A 21,638-nucleotide genomic window follows, 5' to 3' on the forward strand; every position below is an offset into this window, starting at 1 on the left:
AGATGGTTTTTGTGTGTGAGCCAGAGCCTTCGAACTTGCTTTTATTTTTTAACAAAACTCTGGGCYTGACCCAATCAGTGCTGTTCAGTTTGTGTACAAGGACAGTGACTCTCTTGAAAACCATTAACTTGAAGTCGTGCAGCTGTGGCACCCAGGTTTACAGCAGTTCCTCTCGAACAGTAGTGAGAAAATCCAGCTGTTGAATTGTTTAAAGCTGCAGGTCAGTTTTACTGATTTGCTACGTTATCACTGCACTTTGGAAAATACGCAGAGTCTTATTGGTATCAACAGAACCTACRAGACCAAATAAAGTGTTTTCCATTATGAAATTAAGATCGCAGAAGTTCTTGTCAATATTTTTCGCATTGAAACGGAGCTTTAAAAATATGCACGCCTACTGTGTCTTCATTTGTATCATCAATTTTCATCATTTTTTTTTTAAATACTTTGCTCTGAGCCATATAGAATTAAGCTTTAGTGAAATGTATCAATTTCAAAATTTGACAAAAAATTGACAAAGAAAGCAAAGCACACAGGCAGATCAGGCTTCTCCTCATCACCCCATATGATCMAAACTTTCTGGTTCCTCTCTCCTATATGAGAGTCTCAAAACTCAACCGAGCAGAGGCAGACTTTGATCGTGACTCACATTTCTTCTCCTTTTTTTTTCTTCCATCACAGTGTTTATACTAAAGCGTAGACCAAGAATGAAAAACAATCTATCTTCAATGGCTCCAACATTTACATTTACATTTGAAAGATTTACTCAATAATCACTGTTTTTATGGAACCTCAGAAATGTGTTTGCAATATGTCATTTCCAGTGGAAATGACATATTCACTCCACTATTGTGTAAATGTAATTTTAACCAGAAATGCRATGGAATATATTTTTGACAACACTGTCATGAAAAAAAAAAAMYKGRRSCYWAAWTWMCTWAAGAAAATCAGTCATGGAAGAGATAGTTTAGCATGTATTGACAAGCATTCAGGTTTCTTTTGAGCAAACCAAGCTAATGAAAGCATTCGTAGAAGAATCACAATACCATCTGGAAGGGCTGAATAATTAATCTTTTTTTTTACAAAGACATCCCTGTGACACATTGTGGTTGATTACATCCAAAGTTTTGTCTATAAAAGACCTTCAAAACCTTAGCATAGTGACTTTTTTCTTTCATATTTGTTCTGTTCACCTTCCAGCTCCAAGTGCGCCGAGTTTCATTCACTTCAGTGAGCTGACCACCACCTCGGTCAATGTGTCCTGGGGTGACCCCACATTCCCTAATGGCATCATTGAAGGCTACCGTCTGGTTTATGAGCCACTAACACCTGTGGATGGTAATTTGATTTTAACTGAATCACCGTTGACTTGCATTGTAGATTTTTGTACGGAACGTATTGGGATCACTGACTGCGGACGGAGCGTTTCGTATTTGTCTCGCTCTAGCCATCGAGCATTACTGCAGCTGTTTATTATTCCAAATAATGCGCAAGACTTTATGCATAAATTGCAACTGGAAACTTTGTGATTATACATGTGTGTGTTCATTTGGCTGTGCTGAGTGTTCTCCCCCATTTGCCTCGCCTGTGGAAGACCTGCTCTAAATGTGGTCTGTTTGTCCAGACTCCTCAGTGGCCTGTGCCGACTGTCTTCACTCCCCCTCCCCCCCAGGCGTCAGTAAGACAGTTAYGGTGGACGTGAAGGGCACTGGCCCCCTCTGGTTGAAACTCAGAGACTTGGCCGACGGCATCACATACAACTTCCGCATCCGGGCCAAGACGTTTATCTATGGGCCGGAGGTGGAGGCCAACATCACCACTGGGCCAGGCGAAGGTAGTTGTCACGGACTTTTATTTTTGGAGAAAAAAAAAAGTAGTTTGGTTGTCTTGAAGTGAGACTGCGTGGAGTAGCTGTGAGCCACACATACTTTAGCTGCATAAAACAACTTAAGCAGCTTACGTTAATGCTTAACTGTAAGTTGGTTTTTTTTAAACATGGCACCTTTTGCATCAGCTGGCTTTTTACACAGATGTCAATGGTGAATCCACCTTGACTGCCAAATTTTGTTTATGAGTCACATGAGCAGTTTGTATCGTGCATAATCGTGGGTGAAAGKAATCCATTAGGTTARAGACATTCATAAGATGACAAATCCATCAAGATCTGGTTCACACCTTGTTTTTGGAGTATGCTCAGCCGAACAAGGCTGAACGAACAACCACGTGGAAGAAAYCTGAACGTTGGACACCATGCTGCTGAATTATTGGTTATAAATGAAATTGTCCAGTGATTGTGTGGTTACTGATATTAAGGCAGAACAAAAGCAAAACAATGCATTATTTAAATCCATTATCTACAGCAGAGTTATAGGCAGAATAAAGGGCATGCATGAATCCCTGAGAAAAAGTATTTTGGTCTTCTGAGTCTTGAGACGTCATTTTGACGCGGGGGGGAAAAAAATGCTCCTAAATGCATTTGTTTGGAAAACTGTCTGCAGTTTGTTGCCATTACGCCTCTTTCAATTATTTATGAGATRGTGGTTTACTTTGTAACGATTTGTTTTACAATCAGATGATGTCCGTGTGGCTGTTCATACATATCCTKCTGCTTATCAGTATGAGTTCTGGCACTCTGAGCTACAGCTCTTCATCTGCATGAGTTATGCAGAGTCTATAGTAACAATTGTTGGATTGATACATTCAGCAGTCTTTGTGGACGGAAATACATGCTGCAACATAGAATGAAAAAAAAAACTAAGTACGAAAATTGAAATCAAATGGAAAAAATGTATATATACAATGTTGGTTCAAACTGCTTGAAAAAAAAATCACAATTTGAAGGCATTTGAGATTTACTAAATTTTCTTTTGAGATGACTAAGCTCTGGGTTGAATTAAATTTATTATTTTTTTAGATGGCTAATGGCTTTTTTTAGCTACTCCAGATGACTTCTTTTAAAAATAAAAAACACGTGTTTTTCCTTTTTAACTTTGTTGTTCCTCTTTAGGAGCCCCAGGGCCACCCGGAGAGCCTTTTATAACACGTTATGGCTCAGGCCTGACCATTCACTGGACAGGCGGTGACCCAGGACGTGCTCCTATAACACGCTACGTCATCGAGGCCAGACCTTCAGGTGGGGCTTTTCAGACCAGATCCATGCTGAATCTCAAAACTGCTAAAACAGACATTTTCAGCTTTTATCCACATGCAAAATGTGCTTTTGGAAAGCAGAGGAAGCTTTTGCTTCTTCCAGCCTATTAATACCATACCGAGCCTCTTGCTTTATGTTTTGCAGCTGCATTTATTTATTTATTTTTTTCTATTTGGATTAAATGTCAGCAGTGGTTTGAAATCGTGAGTCGTGCAAGAAAAACGACAATGAAGTGACTACCAAAAGCATTCATTCCTCTGTAACTTAAAGTAACTATAAAGTCAAACTATCACAAGCTAAAAATGCTTTCGTGTATAAATTCCCTTTCATACTATTTCTGTGGATGTTATGTATAATGTATTAGGAAGATTATTCTAACTTCTTTTGTATTAAGCCTGTTTTTTTCAGTCATCATCCATATCTCTAAACCATAGACAAGGGTCAAAATAGGATGGGAATATATTAATCTTAAAAAAAAAATACTCACAAATTAGTGAATCCAACCTTATATTAGCACCTGTGATACCGAKCATCCAGAAAGTCATGTGAAAAGTCAATGTTTGCTGCCTCCGAGTCGACGACCTTGATATTTTAATGCGTTATTGATTCGGTCAGTGCATCTGGGAGAATTGGCATCCTGTTTCAACTGTGACTGACACATCTGTGCCATTARATGGATGTTTGGTGTCTCACAAGAAAGAACGTGGACGAAACAGTGTTGGAGAGTTRAGGGAATGGTTAAGTGTGACACATCGAGTGGCGGATATCCGGGCGGCACTCAAAAGCAATCCGAAAGCCTTACTGATCCCAGCGCTGGATATCTGCAAAGTCCACCAGTTTTTTTTGCGTCTTGATTATGTTTGCGTGTCCCGTTAGAAGCGTCGCAGTTTACATTGATATTTACAAGCGGCGACGCGTAATGAACGATCTCTGGCAAGACGTCCRCGGCGAGCCGCYCCGTTYGAAAGACGGCCGTGCCGCTGCTTGTGTTGCTGATTTGGTCGCTGTAAATTTTTACGAGGGCTGTAAAATTGATGGATTGTGTAATATTTGAAGGAATTATCAATTAACCCTGAGAGCTGTGAGCAAGCCAGGTGCTTTATATCAAAAATAAACATGTTATCAGTCATGCTGTTACAGGCTTTTAAAGCTTTGTGATTAAATAAATGTTTCTGTCAGTTTTTTTTGTATGTGTGTGTGTGTGTTAAAGTAAACTTATTTCTCTTGTAGATGAGGGTTTGTGGGATATCATAATCAAGGATATCCCGAAGGATGCAACATCACACACGTTCAACATGGATATACTTAAACAAGGCGTCAGCTACGACTTTCGGATCATCGGAGTGAACGATTATGGCTACGGCTCTCCAAGCCTACCTTCTCCCTCTATATCTGGTGAGTTTTTTTTATTTTATTTTATTATTTTTTTATGTTAGTTAATAGAACTGAATGAAGTGAATTAAATTACATTTCAAACTTAATTAAAATTCCCTGAGGTCTTCCAGACTTCACAGGAACACGCCGCGTACGTTCCTAACAAGCGTGAATTCCAATTTTCCACTCTTCTTTCAGCTCAGAAAGTGGCCCCGTTTTACGAGGAATGGTGGTTCCTCGTCGTCGTGGCGCTGGTGGGGCTCATCTTCATCCTGCTGCTGGTTTTCATCCTCATCATTAGAGGACAGAGCAAAAAATATGCAAAGAAGTCCGAATCGGGTGAGCGCATATAAATTTACCAATCATCTGTGATAAAAACATTTTGCTTCATAGGACCTGATTTTCTTACCTTTTTTTTCCCCTTGGAAAGTTGTACCCCTTGTTAAAGTGATTCACTGATCTACAACTATGAAACATCTTTAGAAAGAATTCCCAGTTTGAGAAATTTTACATCACATGACATTTAAAATCTTTTGAAATATTATTCATAAGATAAATATTACGCAAGAATGGAAAAGCTGTGTGTGGGGAAACTAAGTACACCCATGCTGTCTCTAAAACTGTCGTGGCCAAGACATCAAATAAATATTACGAGTCAAATACGTTGATTTATTTATAATAAGCAAGTTTGACCGCCATCAATTTCCGCAGCTACTTGATTTGAAACGTATAAGTGTCATAGACTTAAACTGTTTTCCTTCCATTTTGTTACATTTTCACAAGAAAGGTCACGTTATTCTAAGAGATTGCCAAAAAAAAAAAAAAAACGAGACTGTACAAGGTGTAGCAAGTTGCTATAAACCTTTATGCAATGTTGATACGATCTTTTTTTCTCTCAAAGTTCCATAATAACAATATAAAAATGACTACTGAGAGTTTGTTTTGCTAATTAATCAAATTAATAATTGTTTTTTGTAACTTTTCAGGCTAAATTTAATTAATACTAATAAAGATTGGATTATGTTTGCTAGCTCTGATGTTTAAAACTTTAAAAGGTGTGCTTTGTTTTGGGGTTTTTTCCCTTGGCTTTATTTTCATTTTAAACTTATCTGAGCATAGTCTAATAGTTGTGGTTCCGGGGGGAAAAAAAAAAAGACTAGAGGTGGAGAAAAACTGGAATGGTGGCGGTGGTAGGGGGGAGTGGGGAGCGGGTTATTTGTCCATTCAGAGCAGCTCTGACATCAGTTGGTATTTTCCCTAAGCTCAGCAGTTTTTCAGGGGCCTATTTGGCTGCCAGGCGGGGGAGGGGAGGGGTCCGTGCGGGTCACTGCCCATCTTTCTATCTGACAGAAAAAAAACAAGAAGTTCATTTTCACTCCAGCACAAAGACACTCTCAAAGCCTCTGGCTGGGCTTATGTTGGACCTACCAAGTGCATTTTTCTTTTTCACCTTGTTTGCATAGCCACCCTTGACCTTAAGTAGCCTCCGCCAGACATGAGGGTCCTGGCTTCGCCACAGTTGATGACACTGAGAAAATGTTTTTAACCTAACAAATGGGAAGCAGTATTCGTATAAAACATTTATCGACCACTAAAATGTAGAAACTTGTAGTTTATCGCATTGGAAGTTGTGCAGTTCTGGGAAACAGTCTAAGAAAATAGGTATATGTTTACTATATATATATATATATTTTTTTTTTCACTATGTTTACACAAAAACATAGTGTGTAAACATGTTTACACACTATGTAAACATAGTGTGTTTACATACTATGCTTGCATAGTATGTAAACTACAAATACAATTTACAGATAAAATTATTTCAATTTTATTGAAAAAATGTTTTTTCAATAAAATTGAAAAAAATTTATTTTTCATAACCTTATCTCCCATCCTAACCGCGCTACAAGCTTACCTTAAACGGCTCATATTTAAAAGAAATCCTAGAGATGTTTTGGGAGGCAGTTTTGTCTGCCTTCTAGCTGAGAGTTGGATGTAAAAATCGATCCCAGTCTTGTAGCTGTCTGTTTGCTACAAGGTTACAGGCGGAAAGTGGTTAAACCAGCGCAGTAAAGCTGGAAACGGGGAGAAAGAGAGAGCAATGGTTTCTTTCTTCTTCTTTCTTCGAGGGAAAGAAATTGATAGTCCACTCAGTTCCCTCCAGCAGTCAAATTAACGAGAATCAAGATTTTCTTTTTTGTTCTTGTTGTATTGATCATTAGCTGCTACTTATGGAATAAAAGTGGAAGAGATCATAACTCTAAATTTGTTCTTGGTCTTTCTTTTTTTTTTTCTTTTATCTGAAGTGATGGTGTAAACAAAATAGTACCTGCAAAGTTGAATCTTTATGTTTTCTCACTTTGATGCCAAAATGTAAATATTGCTATGAACTTTGACTAGACCACTCCCACAAAATGGATAGCTTTTGATCCATTGCAGGTATGGCACCAGCTTTATATCTGGAGGGTGAACTTTCTCTGTAGTTTCAAGCATTAAGAAAAAAAAAAAAAAACAAACAAGCAGTGAATTCATCAGAACACTCAGAAATAATCAGAAAAATCGTTTTTGGTACTTTTCAACAACTTCCAATACAAACACATTTGTTGCTAATTTTTCTTTTAACCCTCTGTGTTTTACCAAGCACTCATTAGTTCCATGTCGCCTTCCAGACACTAACCTCCCTATTTCCCCCCTTGCCTGTGGTCACACAGTGTCTCTGTACGTGTGTCCAGGTAACAACTCCAATTGCAACGCTCTGACTCACGGCGACATGGTCAGTCTGGATGAAGGCCGCTTCCCCGCTCTGGAGCTCAACAACCGACGGCTGTCAGTGAAAAACTCTTTCTGTCGGAAGAATGGCGTCTACACCAGGTGAGGTTCTTCTCCTCTTGCGGTAATAACACTTCTTAAAAACACTTGTTTTTTTTTCCTTCCATAAAATCCCTCATTCCACATTTATAGGTGCTCTGCCCTGACCTCCATATTTCACAATGTTGGAGGTTGTAAGGATCATTAACCCTTTCTCTTTACAAGTTTTCTGTAAGATTTATGTTCAGGACTGAGATACTGATAAAAAAAAAAGAGAAATTTTATTTTGTATGATCATTTTCTGTGTTGATTTGGTCATATGTTTTGGGTCAATATCCTTCTGAAAGACCCAATGACGGTCCATGTAAAGATTTCTGACAAAGGCAGAGGTTTTTCATACTAAATCTCCTGGTATTTCCAAAATAAATAAAAAACAATGGTGCCATGCACTCCCATCAAGTTTTGCAGGGTCTTTTGGAAAAGAAGCAGACCCATAACATAAATCCTCCACTCTTCTTAACAGAGTGCATTGGTTGCTTTTCCACATGATCGCCCTTTGTTGCATGCCAGACCAGATCTGCAGTGTTTGTTGCTGACTCAAGATGTCTGTATGTGCTGCAGTTCTGAAACAATGACCTTTAGATATTTGTTGCGTCTGGCTTACCATCCTCCTTTCCGTGCATAGTGGTAAGGTAATGTTGAAATTTTCATTCACTGTAAGGTAGGGTGACTAAGAGAAAAGAACCTCCATTTCTTGACATTTAGACCACATGAAAACCAAAAGTGATATATAAAAAAACAAGTAAACACACTTGTTTATTTTAAAAACAAGTCTTGCAAATTATTGTGCCACTGGTGATTTATTTTTAAAAGTAGGTAATTTTTAAACACTCTGTGATTAAAGCTATTCAAATTAAAAGTTGTTTTGAACAAAGGTCTTTGCATTTTTTACAGTTCTTTATCGGGGTGCCAACATGTGTGGGAGGAGATTGTACATGAAGCAGCAATGCATCATTTTTGAACAACAAAGTTGATGATTTATTCCTTTAAACATAAAACAGAGTCCATATTTTCCCTCGGAATCTGGCTATGTGGGGTAAAGTGGGCAAGGTTTGTGTAAAGGAAGAGAGCAATGCTTCTTGCCGCAGAATTTTGAAACAAGTCTTATGCAGAATATTGGCTTGAAAGGAAAAATAAACTCCAGATTTAAATACCACGCACAGTTTAGGTAGGAAAGAAGAAAGTGGACAAAGTTGCACTGTTAAACAGCAAATTATTGCCGTTTTCTTCAGGTTCTTCAGATGTTTAAAGAGTGATCACTGTGTAGCACAAAACAATAACCAGTCCACTTTTTTTTTTTGCTTTAAATAACAAAAATTGTAAGTGGTTTGAAGCCACTTACTATTTTTCTGAATGCAGGTCTGTTCAGAAAAAAGGAAAGTTTTACTTTGGTTTGCAAAGTTGTATCTCAGTAAACTAAGAGACTTCTGGAACACATTTTTTTAGGGCAGATGAGATGCATGTAAATAATGGACAGCACTATTATAGAGCAAATAAACAAACTTCACATGTAAACAGTCAGTTATGTTGGTGGAGGGCTGGTGATTTAAGCTTGATTTGAATCTACGGGATCTGGGTATTTTACTGTCATTGGGTCGATTATAACCTCTTTACATAACATAGCATCTCGGATCAAATATCAGACCATTCGGCGCTTTGGCCAATCCTTGGCCAAAATTCAGTCATGCCTCAGAAGAATAATCCAAAATACAGTCATAAATCTCTAATAGAGTGGCTAAAATAGAAAAGAGTTCCAAAGTTCAGGCTTCAATCTGAAATATTATGAAATATGCTCCTTAAACCTAGAACATAAAAGTATTGTGTTCTTGTTTCTCCTGCCGTGTCTCTTTGTTCCTTTTTAAAATGTGCGTTTACTGACACCCAAGGTGCAAAACCCGACTACTTTCTCACTATTTAATTATCAAAACATGTTTACATTTCACAGCAGGTGTGAGTTCAGAAACCACTGCTTTCATATTGTTGAAACAGTTAAAAGGCTCGCAACAGCCTGTAAACAGTAACAGTTATTTTATGTGGAAATAATTTAGAGGAAGAGTTAAAGGATTCAGGTTCAATACATAAAGTCAAAGTTTTGTGTGTGTGTGTGTRTGCGTGTGTGCGTGTGTGTGCGTGTGTGTGTGTGTGTAGATGAATATGAGAAACATATTTAGGTCTGTGGCTTTGTATGTGTGACCTTAAGGATGGATCAAAGCAGACTGAGGTTCTTTGAGAAGCTTCCAGGCAGCTTTTTACTACTGCTTCTCTGACATGAAGGGAGGGAGAGGAGAGTGGGGGTAGGAGGCTGGCAGTAGAAGAATGCACAGATGTACTCAGAGAATCAGCTCTCTTTGAACTCAGCCCATAGCGGAGAAACCCAAATCCCCACACCTGAGCCTCCGCTTACAGATTAATACCGCATCGAGATCTCTGGTCTCAGAGTACCAAAGACGGGATGAAACCAACAGACTCCGACTCAGATAGAAAATCACACATTCTTAATCCCACTGTACCCAGTCTAATTCAGGAGCCGCGTCAGACAGCAAACAGCACCCGCAGCTGACTCCAATGTTGATTTATTTCCATGCCCTCGTGGAAATCAGAGTTAAGCACAGGAACTCCATGATTGTAGATTTGATGCAGAACTTTCTGTCGGGTCCGTGTAAAGCTTTTGTTAATTACGCATCCCTGAGGTTTATAACAAAATAAATTGTGACTGTTAGTAACTGTCTGTCAGCAACGGAACATTTTGCCACCAATGGCGAGGCGATGATGTGTTCGAATCAGGAAAATGAACCGATAACAACCAGGTCAGAGCATCACCAAAACTGCAGCTTACGTGGGCTGTTTCTTGTCTGCAGAGGTCAGTATTCATCAATTTTCTTATATAACAAAATCTAAAAAAATACATGTCAGCTCTCACAGTATAACTTCCGCCTGGCCAATCACTGATTCCTAGCAGTGGAGAAGCAAAATCAAACGACTCCTCTCCGTAGTTCATTTTCGTTGCACCTTCAGATGATCCTCTCAATCGCTCAGTTAGAACCAAAGAAGCCTTTCAAATAAAAAGTGAAACATTGTTACACACATGAAAATGAAGTCTAGCTGATCTAAATGAGAGAATTAATCAAAACTGTACTTCACGCACAAAGTGCAATTATTTTTTTTATTTTTTTTTCAAAACCACAAAATGTTTTTCAGAGTTTAAAGTATCGATAAGACAGATGGATTAAGAACTTATTTTCATTTTGCATTGAGTGGTGTGAAGCCAACCCTGACGGCAGTCTGGGTTGAGGTACAAGGATCTCTTAGCGAAGTAATTCTGTCTAGATTAATATGGCATTAAACACTCTTGACTGACAAAGCTGATGAACATTTTAGATGTTAATGAGTTCTTTTACCTTGAGGAGACGCAGATACTGAGGGTTTCCAATCCTTACTTGACATAACGCTAAGTGAAGTTTGCAGCCAGAGGATTAAGCCGACCTCTTTTCTATCAGAGTAAGAGGCGTGATAAATAATTTACACTTGACTCAACAATGTATAAGTCTTGATGGGAGTAGGTGAAAAGGGGCTGCAATCTCTCTGTGCTTTTATACAGGCAGTTTATCATAAAGTCCCAGGAGGCTAGCAATTGCATTTCTTCACTCTGGCTCCATTTTTTTATTTTTTTTTGCCTTGGCTCTCTAAAGTCTTGCTAGGATTGCGTATTAAGAATATTTCTTTGTTGTTTTTCTTGATGTGCTGCAGAGATTAGCTACATCCAGTGTATTTAAAGCAGTTTTGTACATTCATTGTTGTGCGTTGCCCTATTCAGATGGAATAGATTCAAAAATTAAAAATTTCTGTGCCTCACAGCCTAATTGTGTTTTAGCAGCTGTGGCCACTCTATAATAGGCAATGCTAATTGACATATTTTTAAAATTCCACTAAGAAATAACTGGTTTTTGGTTGGTTATAAACTCGCTGTCAGGCTAGCTGGTAGACTTCTTCAGTATTTGAAACTTTTTATAAAGTCTCCAGCTTTGTCGTTTTTCTTTTTTGTTTTTTTTTTTATAAAACCTGCACCGCTGTGTCTTTACTCGTCTACATAAGACAGCATTTTCTCAGGATTATGTCCAGATCCTTTTAAAGTTTGAACTATCTACTGAGTTGAGGTGCCATGACAGCCAGCCACCACAGAGGGCGCTAAATGAATGGTATTCAAAGTAATGAACATATGGATGTATGTGCAGATGTATGTATGTGTCCTGGTTTTCTGGTTTTTGTGCCACCACCATAAAACGACTGCTGGAATTTACCCACAGCACATTTTCGAAATACTTTCCACATGCATTAATTTGGAAAACGCTTATGCAAATTCATCCTGGATGCATCAAATGGATGTGTTGCGCTGCCGTGGCTCCAGGGGCAGCAACTGGCGGTCGACCCTGCGGCCTGGAAAGTCAACAGCAGTCAGAATGTCCCAGCGGTCTCAGCCAAACCAGCACCAATCAGCAGAAACAGATGGCTGTTTGTTTAGCAGCAGCAGTGACAGGGGGAAAGTAAGGAGAAGATTTGATACCAAGAGATTTCCTTTTCAGTTTACTTAAAAAAGAGAAAACCCTGACAAGACTTTGCAATTTCTCTAAATATTTCTCTACTGATCCCCCCACCCCTCCTCCACTCCTCTTTCCAGGCCTAGTTCAACATCTCTTTGCTCAATCACATGAAGCTCAGATCCGAGCGACACATTTGATCAGCACAGCGTGCCACTGACACTTTAATCCGAGACGTCGTTCGCGTCGGCTGCGATAGCATTTGCTGGGGGAGAGCCTATGACTGCTCTTCATTCGATGACCCCAGTAAGAGATCTGTTTATAATTTAGTCACAAGAGCCGAGTGGTTTGACATTCCACAGCCCACAGAGAGGGGGCTGAATCAGGGATTTATTCATTCCAGAAGACTCCGGCTGGAAGCGGGAATCTCATGACCGTCTCATGATGCTCATCAAGCACAACTCATACGCATGCGTGCACGGGTCCTCGCACACGYGCATTTGCACACGGATGGGCACACTGGGGAACAGAAAAGAGGGGAGCGACACTACTGGAAAGTAATGAGAATGGCGTGGAGGGGGGAAGAAAAACCTTAAGGGATCTGCGCTTGCTTGTAATCTAGAGTTTTTTTAGTTTTTTTTTTATGAATTTACATGAATTTAAAAAGAAAGTAAAAGTAAAACACCCATATTTGGGTGTCATTTAATCAGCTTTGACAGAGATGTTAATTCACTTCCAAATGCTGCCAGCGCCACCTTTCAAGGTTAAGGGTGTCAGTTTTTCACTGTGTGTAGCGTTTTTACATGCAAGTCAGGAAATTCAGTTTTTGTCTGGTCTTATCAGGCCACCTTATTTCACATGTTTGCTGTTTCCCCTAAATCGCTTTCGTCAAACTGAAACAGGAATCTTGTTTAATTATTGACCAACGTTGACTCTTTCATAAAACCATAACTACACAGTTCACTGACCCTGCTGCTTTTTGTGGTTCCTTAACCTTTTGGGTTCAGCCATTGATCAAGATGTCGACAACAATCAGAATGTACAGTATTCTCATCCTGTCGTTCCCATATACCTGTCTGTTAGTTTGTTTGTAACCTTTTATTTTTTAACTAGGAAGTGAAAAATTCATTGAGATTAAAACTCTCCTTTTCAAGAGTGTCTTGGGCAATGGGTCTGTAAATGATTCAATTTACAAGAAACTAGAACTAAGCACTATAGAGGGCAAGTAGAAGATTTGCAAACAGAACAAAAGTTACAGTGTGAAATGCCACGCACAGCTTCACGCATACCCAAGAAACGACAAGATGTACTAAAACAAAGCAAATTAAGAAACATTCAACTTGCCTTGCTTGAGAAACACAAAAAAGTAGGAAAATGTGGCCAAACGTAAGCTATCATTCGTAATTCGGCAGATTTTGACATTCAATAGAGCCCACATTAGAAGCTGACCCAATCATTTTCTTTGTCTCTGGTTCAGGTCTCCACCCAGGCCAAGTCCAGGCAGTCTCCACTATTCGGACGAGGATGTGAGCACCAAGTACAATGACCTGATCCCTGCGGAGAGCACCAGCCTGACTGAAAAACCCTCTGAAATCTCTGACTCACAGGTGCAGTGGCACTGCTTTCTTTATCCCACATCTTCTCTGATCTCTATCCTGTCTACATAAAGCCGCATTTGTCTCATTTGTGTGCCTGTGTGTGTGCGTGCGTGTGTGTGTAGGGGTGTGTGTGTATAGGTGTGTGTTTGTGCACACTGTCATCTCTGAATTCCTCCTGAATTCAGCCTCACATTGTCAGCAGTGCTGCATATTCTGTCTGTCCCTATTGTGTTTGTGTCACTCATCCAAGTTATAAGTCATAGCTGTGGCGAATGCAGACAGAGATGCGAGATTAATGACTTTGCTCACTGGCTGCTCAGCAGTTTTTAGTTTTGTGGACACAATGTCACTCAGCAAATGTCCACCTGTGATCCGGGCTGTTTTCAAGCACCGCTCCTATTACATAAGCCATCGGGGTAAAAATAAAAACAAAACAAAACAAAAAAACACTCCAGTTGTGCTTAAGGTTTCAGCTCCAGCCACACGAACCGTCCAACTTTCCTTTTCATTTTGTCAGCTCAGTGTGATCTCACTGGAAAACGCCCACCGTTTTCGATTTATTTAAAGTCCACAAGGTAGAAGGATCACTACCAATKAATGGTGGATTGTCTGAATTGTAGCCTCTGCTTCATCATGACCCAAAGTGCCTTTTTCCCAGTGAGAGATTAAAATCAATAAGCTCTGCTTTTCTCTCTGTTTCTCTATTGATCAGAATGTCAGTCAGGCTACTTTCTACTTTTTGCCTTCATTAAACTAAGATTTTGTTCTTTTTTCCCCCTGAAATTTTTATGCATCTTTGCTTTTCTGTATATTTACAGCATCTGGGGGTGGGGGGAAGTATTCATAGCACATAACTTTTTTTCATTGTTGCCAGATTACATCCATAATCTTCATTGTAGTTTATGGAGTTTGGAGTGATTGTTAATATGCATTTGTAACTAATTCCCTTGAATATTTATGAACACAGTTTGTTGCAATTAACAACTGAAGAATCTTTATGGGTAATGGCTCCACCAGCAACTAAATTGTTTGTCAATTTCTCTTTGCAAAACCACTCAAAATCTGTCGCATTGGACGGGGCGCGCCTGTGAACATTCACTTTCAAGTGTCCCAGCTGTCTCTCATTTTGATCCCATTGTAGACTTTGACTGGGCCACTGTATTGTATAAATTTGATTTGACCTAAACTATTCATTTGTTGCTCTGACTAAACGTAACCCTGCTGTTAGGTGAACTCTTGTTCTCAGCTTCAAGTCTTTTGCAGCCTCTAAGAGTGTATCCATGTTAGAGGCTATAGCCATCTTCCCCGTCCTCCTTACCCAGCCAGTCAGTTTAAGTGGACTGCCGTATCTTGGTGTCCTTGACCTTTGTGTCTCTTGATCCTAATGAAGCGGTCTGTTCTCTAATGTTTGTTCACTATTGTTCTTTAGCAAACCCCATGAGACCTGGCTTGTCCCTCAGGGGGTAATTAGATGACTGCTGAAGGCGTTTTGTTAAACAGAATTTTATTCACGGGTATCAAGAGTAAAGGGGCCTCAATACAAAGCCGCATCACATTTTTTCAGGTTTTTAATTTGCAAAAAATGCTTAATCCATGCATTAATGTGCTCTCGCAATTATATATTGCTTTGTATTTTTTTAGCACATAAATTCTAAGTGAAATAGATTACGGTTTAAGCTTTTAACTTGAAAAATAAACAGAAAATAACACAAAATTCAGGGCCRTGCAGAGACCACTAAAGGGGCAGGTGCTCAACAAAAAAAAGGGCACATCTAACCGCATTCTAGGACAGAATATTAACAAAGCCGCTCAGCTTTCAGAGTTTAATAAAATTACACAAAATAAAAATAAATTATTTTAGTACATGTTGTTATGTGTCAGAAGAGGGCTTAGAAAATAATAATACCAAAAAATTAAATAAAAATTGACCAAAAGGGCACTTGGGGGCATGGAGCAAAAGGGGCAGGTGCTCAAGCACCCCCAGCAACCCCCTCTGCACGTGCCTGACAAAATTGGAAACGCGTAACAAGCCTTAGCAAAGAACACAAACAACCCGACTCATTTTCGCCTTCTTTGAGAGAATTCTTGACTCGAATTATCGTTGAACGCCTCTCGCACGTCTCTGATGTGAATCCCACAGCCAGACGTCTCTCCTCGCTCGGCCTTATCGGGACCCAAGTCCTATTTCCAGATCAAATGAAAATCTCTTTTGCAATGAATTGCTACAGACAGGACCTTTCACAGCACTGTGACATTCCCTCAAATGGGTCTTTCGGATATTTCAACACCCACCTGACGTACCCGGGATTTGCGCTTGATTTTTGTCAAATGCATTCCCTTCAGCCCAAGATGACAAGACCCATATGGTGGCTTGCTCCACGCCGAATAAACTGATGTTTGTTTTTGACAGACGGAAATATCCAGAGGCCTTCCTGTCACCCCCAGGGGCTCCGCTGCTGTACCCCTCACAGGGGTCTATATCAGCACCCGCTAGAGCTTTGGACGTCTAGGAATGTTCTTTGAAGTTATATTGAGCAGATAACGCTCAGCTATCTGTGAGACACCGTGCTGCGTCTGCTCTTTAATCCCCAGGGCCTTCCTTAACAGGCATAAGTTGACTATTGTGCTGCTCGTCACAAGGAGATTTGGAGGAAGCCAACATGTACTTGGCAGGGCAACAATGCTACCATTACTGTTCTGCCAGCCTGCAGGTACAGGCCTATTGACTTTTTTTTTTTTCATAGTACAGCCTTTCTCATTTTCCAAGGTTGTCCCTGTGGCAAAGTGTTTTTTTTTTTTTGTGTGTGTGTCATTTAAAGCTGAAACCAGTCGAAGACAGATGATCTCATCTGTGAGTCAGAGATGGAGTGTAGATTAGGCTCTCTGCTGAGCAGCATTCCACAGGAGAGAAATGAAAGCGTCTGCTCTCTCTCATACCCTCTCTTTCCCTTTCTGCCTCCATCTGTCCTCCTCTGCCTCCAAACCATGACTCTCTGTCTCACCGGACACTGCAGCTTTATTGGTTGGAAACTCAGCAGGGAATAATCCTCGCAGCCATTTGGCTTTGACAGTTTCCTGGATAATGTTGCGGCCCAAAAATGAACCAAAAGCACGACTCCTCCTAAATTAGGCTTTGTCTTATTAATAGTTTTGTGCCATAGGAGGTAACCAGTACACATGTTTTTTTTAGGGGATTTGAAGCAGCTGGTTTTTATAGAGGGTTTGTGGATGACATATTTGCCCATCACTGCTTTAATTACAGATGAATCAAATTTTAATGGAGAAGCCTGAATAAACCCGCATGCTTCTATTACACTTAATAAAGCAAGTCAGACTGTCTGGGGCACCACTAATGCTCTATGAAGTCTCAAATCCCAGTGATATTAATTGTTCTGATGAATAGTTTGGACTAGATCCATTATGGCGGCAAGTTTGTCATTGCTTTGTTGAGGAGCGTGCAACCAAATGTAGTTCAAGGTATTATGTCTTATGCAAATTAAGGAAAGTTAAGTACATAAAACAAAATAAACAAGAATTAAAAGATAGGTCCGGGAGATGTAAAAGAAAAAAAAATAACATGTTGAACGTGTCTGATTTAAAAACACAATTAATTATGCATAAAGTGGCAAAAACACACAACTTGATAAAATACAAACAAGCAAACAAATGAATAATTGATTAAAGAACCTGGAAATTTTATAAACATATTTGATTAGAGACATAAGCAAAAAATAATTATTTCATAGAGTAAATAAAATTATTTTAAAATCATTTTTAAAATTACTTTCCAAGGTTGTTCCTGTTGGCGAAGTGGGACAACTTGTAGTGGGATTTGTAGTTTACAAAATTAAATAAACTACAGATAAACCCAACAAGCAAATTAAGAAATTAATGAATGCATTCATTGGAAACGGGCATGGGAATTTAATTAAACAAGCAAATAAATATGTTCTGAAGGTTGGGTGAAACCAAGTGTTGATATAAAATCATCTTTTAGTACTGTTCTGTTGGTGGGAAAAATGCCACGTTGGTAACATGAGAAAAATCACTTTTAAATGAAGTATATTTTATTGATGCATTTTTTTTTATGTCAGAAAGTCTAGAAACACGTCATTTGTACTCCACAGTATCCTTTTTCCCTATGCTAAAAATATGATATAAGGGAAAGATTAAGTAAGGCGGGTGAGGGTTGAATCTCTCTAAGTTAGGAACTGGCTTCGATAATAAATAAACATGACGAGAGTAATAATTAGTTTTTAACAACTAAAAGTGTGATGAATGAGCTTGGACGACGGCTTCAGCCATTAGACATTATCTATACGCCAGCCAGTTGTTGAGGAATGATGCCAGGAAAATGACATTTCTGTTCTATCACAAGCATAAATGTCTGGCATTTGCTAACTGCTGCTGGGAGTCTACCCAAATGAAACCAAGATTGTGCTTTTAAGCAATAATCCCTTCAGGTAGGTTCTGGTGTTAATCAAAAGATGTGAAAAAAAACTTCTAATATAGTGGAGAATATGTGATGTTGTGGTTTTGAAACTCATGTTTCAGCACCGCATCATGACCTTTTTGAATTTCAATAACATTTTATAATCTTGTGGCCTCTTCCAGGCAGACAAAAATGGCTCATTGTTGCTTATCAACAGGATAAATTTAGTCAAATAATGTAGTTTTCAAACAGTGGACCTCTATATGTTTCCTTTGTGGTTAAAAAGAAAACTGTTACACAGTTTTTAAATGAAGATATAAATGAATATTGCTAGCTTTAGTTCCATCAATGTCCATATTGTTATTATCTTTGTCTCTGGGTCTTGGTCCCTGCTGTGCTCACTTCATCAAGGAGAGGGCTATGGACGGCTTACCCCCTCCCCTCCTTTCTGTCCTATTTATTAATAATATATAACCAAAGAACAAAGGACTGACTCCTTAATGCAGAGACATATATTTTCAATTTTGAGGGGGATGGTGGCCCTGATAGCCACAAGATTATTATTGTTTTTTTTGTTCACTCTGTGATGATGAACAACATCTATTTATGGAATAAATCATGGGTAGACCCTTAGAATACTTAATCGGTGATTAATCAGTTTAAAATTGTTAGACCAATAACAGAAAATACATCAGGAAGGGTCTTTCTGAAACATTACGGGTTGAACTCTTACTTTTTTCCCATTTTAAACTCGCAAAACATATTTTATTGGGGTTTAATGTGATAAGCCAACACCGCATAAGCTATGGTTTTTCCACATTTTTTTTTTATTCAAAAAGTGTGAATTTACATTATATCCATTTACTTTTTTTATTCCTAAATAAAATCGACGCAAGAAAAATGTGGAAGAAAGTGTTTAATTTAACACTATTTACCACCCTAAACTCCTCATCCCCACCATGAAGTACAGTGGAGGTGGCGTCGTGCTGGAGTGATTGTTTTCTGCACCAGAGATTGGGGATTATGGGTATATTTGATTGAAGATGGATGGAGCTAAAGACAGAACAACCCTGGAAGAAATCTTCTCATAAGCTGCAAAAGATTTGAGACTGGAGCAGAGATTCACCTTTCAGACAATCACCCAAAACCTTCAGCCGGAGCAAAAATAAAATGGTTTAGATCATTTCCATGTGGTAGAATTTCCAAGTCCAACTCCAACACTAATCCCCGAAGAGAATCAGTGTCACTACTTTAAAAGAACACTGCTCTTTAAAGAAACACTTCATCAATTCCAAAGAAGCTTGGGCAACTTTGGCAAAATGTAGATGCTTCTGGATGTTTAAAAGACACCACAGAGGATCCGCCGCTGTCGTTGCAGGGAAACGATTTGTTGAACATACTGCATTCCATACTTTTCAGATTTTTGTTGCATTTATTTTGAACACCGGATGTCATCTTGGGGTTGCTCTGTGGTACAGTTGGCAGCTCTTTTGCCGCCTTGCAGCGAGAAAGTCCTGGACTCAAATACCAGCCCAGGGTCTTTCCGTATCGAGTTTGCCTGTTCTCTCTGCCCATGCATTGGTTCTCTCCAAGTACTCTGGCTTCTTCTCACAGTCCAAAAAAAAATGACTGTCAGATTATTTACTCCCTAAATTATCCTTAGCGTTGAGTATATGTGTGCATGGTTGTTTGTCGTGTTTATCTCTGTGTTGCCCTGTGTTGAATGGCGACCTGTACTAGGTGTAACCCGCCTCTCACCCAGTGGCCGCTGGAGGGGGACACCATTTCTACCAGCAAGTCGTTGCTCAGTGTAAACACTGACGCAAAGCGTTGTAATTCCTCAGCAGGCTGAGGTCAAAGATCAGAAGTCTTTGAGATAGGGATTTCTTTTTAAGCAATACTCAGAAACTGATGACACACATCTTCTCCAGCGAAAAAAAAAAATCAAACAATAAAATTCTTGTCTGCTGTTCTATTTTCTCTCTGATGTTTTTTTTTTTCTTTTTTTTTTCAGGTTCCTAATTTTAGCCTTGATAAACAAGGACCTACAGCATCTTTATCATGCTGATCATAAATAAACTGCTGTCAAGTGGTTTCACAAGTTAATTGTGTAGATTTCTTAATCTCTTCCCCTGCCTAATTTAGCATCAAAATGATGGAAAAAAAACAAAACAACAAAAAACCTTAAATAATTAACTTTGGCGGCCTGCTATGTGTCTATTTGAGGCATTTCATTGCTTAAATATGATGGTTGGTCCCCTGAGGCTGAGGTGCAATGCTGCATTTCATGCCTATAGTCTACTTCTTGCACAGCATTCAGCCGCAGTAATTGGCTTGTAATGAGCTGGGATAAAGAGCCTCGTCTCCMGCCGCAACGCTCCAGAGGCAAATCGCTAAGTATCATTTCTTTAAGTTCCTCTGTTGATAAGTGAGTTATTAATAAAAGCGATAAACCAACAATTATGTTTTATGTAGGACATTTTAATAGTAACAGCATTCACAACTGCACGTCCGCCAGGTCCACTTTTAGAACTTTATTACTTTATGTTGTCTCAACTGAAGTGAAACACTTTTCAAATCTGGTGTCCTTTGAGCTTTAATGATATTATCAAAAGACACCCAAACAAAAACCACTATGTTATATTAAACGATTTTTTGTTGTAAACACTTAAAAAGTAAGTAAAAAAGTCAAAAGTTGGTCAGAGCAAAGTGGCACAGTGTCTGCTTTTGATTAACTACAAACATGAATGGTTTCCTTTGTTTGGAGACACAAAATCTAAAGCAGGCTCTTTTTTTTTCTTTTAAATAACCATTCAGAATTTCTGTTGAGAAGCTTTAAACCTTGTCCCACATCTTGGGGGGAAAAAAACCAATCATCTGTCATACTGTGAGGAGCAAAGCATGCTGGGGAATATCCGAGACCAAGGCCATGTGCATCACATATGTGTTCTGCAATATTCAGTACGGAGCTTGAAGTGAATGCCAGACATGTTGTGTCTGCATGACAGAATGGAACAAGATCATAAAGGCAAGTCTCAGAGAGCAACGAACCCCAGAAGTGGTTACAACTATCAACGTTATCCCTTCAGGGCATCATCCTTAGCAGAACGACCCTTTGTTGTTTTGCTTTTGAAATGTATCTAATGCATACCTGAAGCTGCTTCTCTGGGGAAATTGTTCAGAATGTTTTCATAGTCAACTTTCCATGCATTCCTTATGGCCCGATAACTAATTACATGCCGCCTGGCACAACTGGTGGAGTACATTTGTGGTACTTAGATGACCGCAAGTAACCCTCAGTGAGTATTTGGCAGTCATGACATTTTTTTTGTTGAAATTAAATGGTTTTTGACATGAATTCAATAGTTTTTCCAGCCCAACCTTGAGCACGTTGGAGTGTTCGCTATGTGAAACGAAGCCAGACTACAGCCGAAAAATAAAATAAAATTTTAGCCTCACAAATAAACCTAAAATCAGGCAGTGCTTTTGAATGCACTATCCGTCTTCACCTTTTGTTTGCTTTTCACAGAATTCACACTAAATAGCTCCAATGGTTGATGCGTGTGTGTGCATGCGTGTGTGTGCATGCGTGTGTGTGCATGCGTGCGCGCGTGTGTGTGTGTGTGTGTGTGTGTGTGTGTGTGTGTGTGTGTGTGTGTGTGTGTGTGTGTGTGTGTGTG

At 39.3% G+C, this 21,638-nt stretch overlaps 1 protein-coding gene across 1 annotated transcript in view; it reads left to right on the plus strand.

Annotated features, from left to right (window-relative positions):
• The window catches only part of sdk2b (sidekick cell adhesion molecule 2b), a 312,139-nt gene that overhangs the window by 285,814 nt on the left and 4,687 nt on the right, over positions 1–21,638 (plus strand). Inside the window, exons 35-41 of the mRNA XM_017310701.1 lie at positions 1,201–1,338; positions 1,625–1,834; positions 3,008–3,133; positions 4,382–4,546; positions 4,724–4,864; positions 7,237–7,396; positions 13,406–13,535. Coding sequence (XP_017166190.1) covers positions 1,201–1,338; positions 1,625–1,834; positions 3,008–3,133; positions 4,382–4,546; positions 4,724–4,864; positions 7,237–7,396; positions 13,406–13,535 — 1,070 coding nt within the window. The remainder of the gene's footprint in view (positions 1–1,200; positions 1,339–1,624; positions 1,835–3,007; positions 3,134–4,381; positions 4,547–4,723; positions 4,865–7,236; positions 7,397–13,405; positions 13,536–21,638) is intronic.

This window comes from Poecilia reticulata, linkage group LG19, assembly GCF_000633615.1.
Source record: "Poecilia reticulata strain Guanapo linkage group LG19, Guppy_female_1.0+MT, whole genome shotgun sequence".
NCBI classification, from domain to species: Eukaryota; Metazoa; Chordata; class Actinopteri; order Cyprinodontiformes; family Poeciliidae; genus Poecilia; species Poecilia reticulata.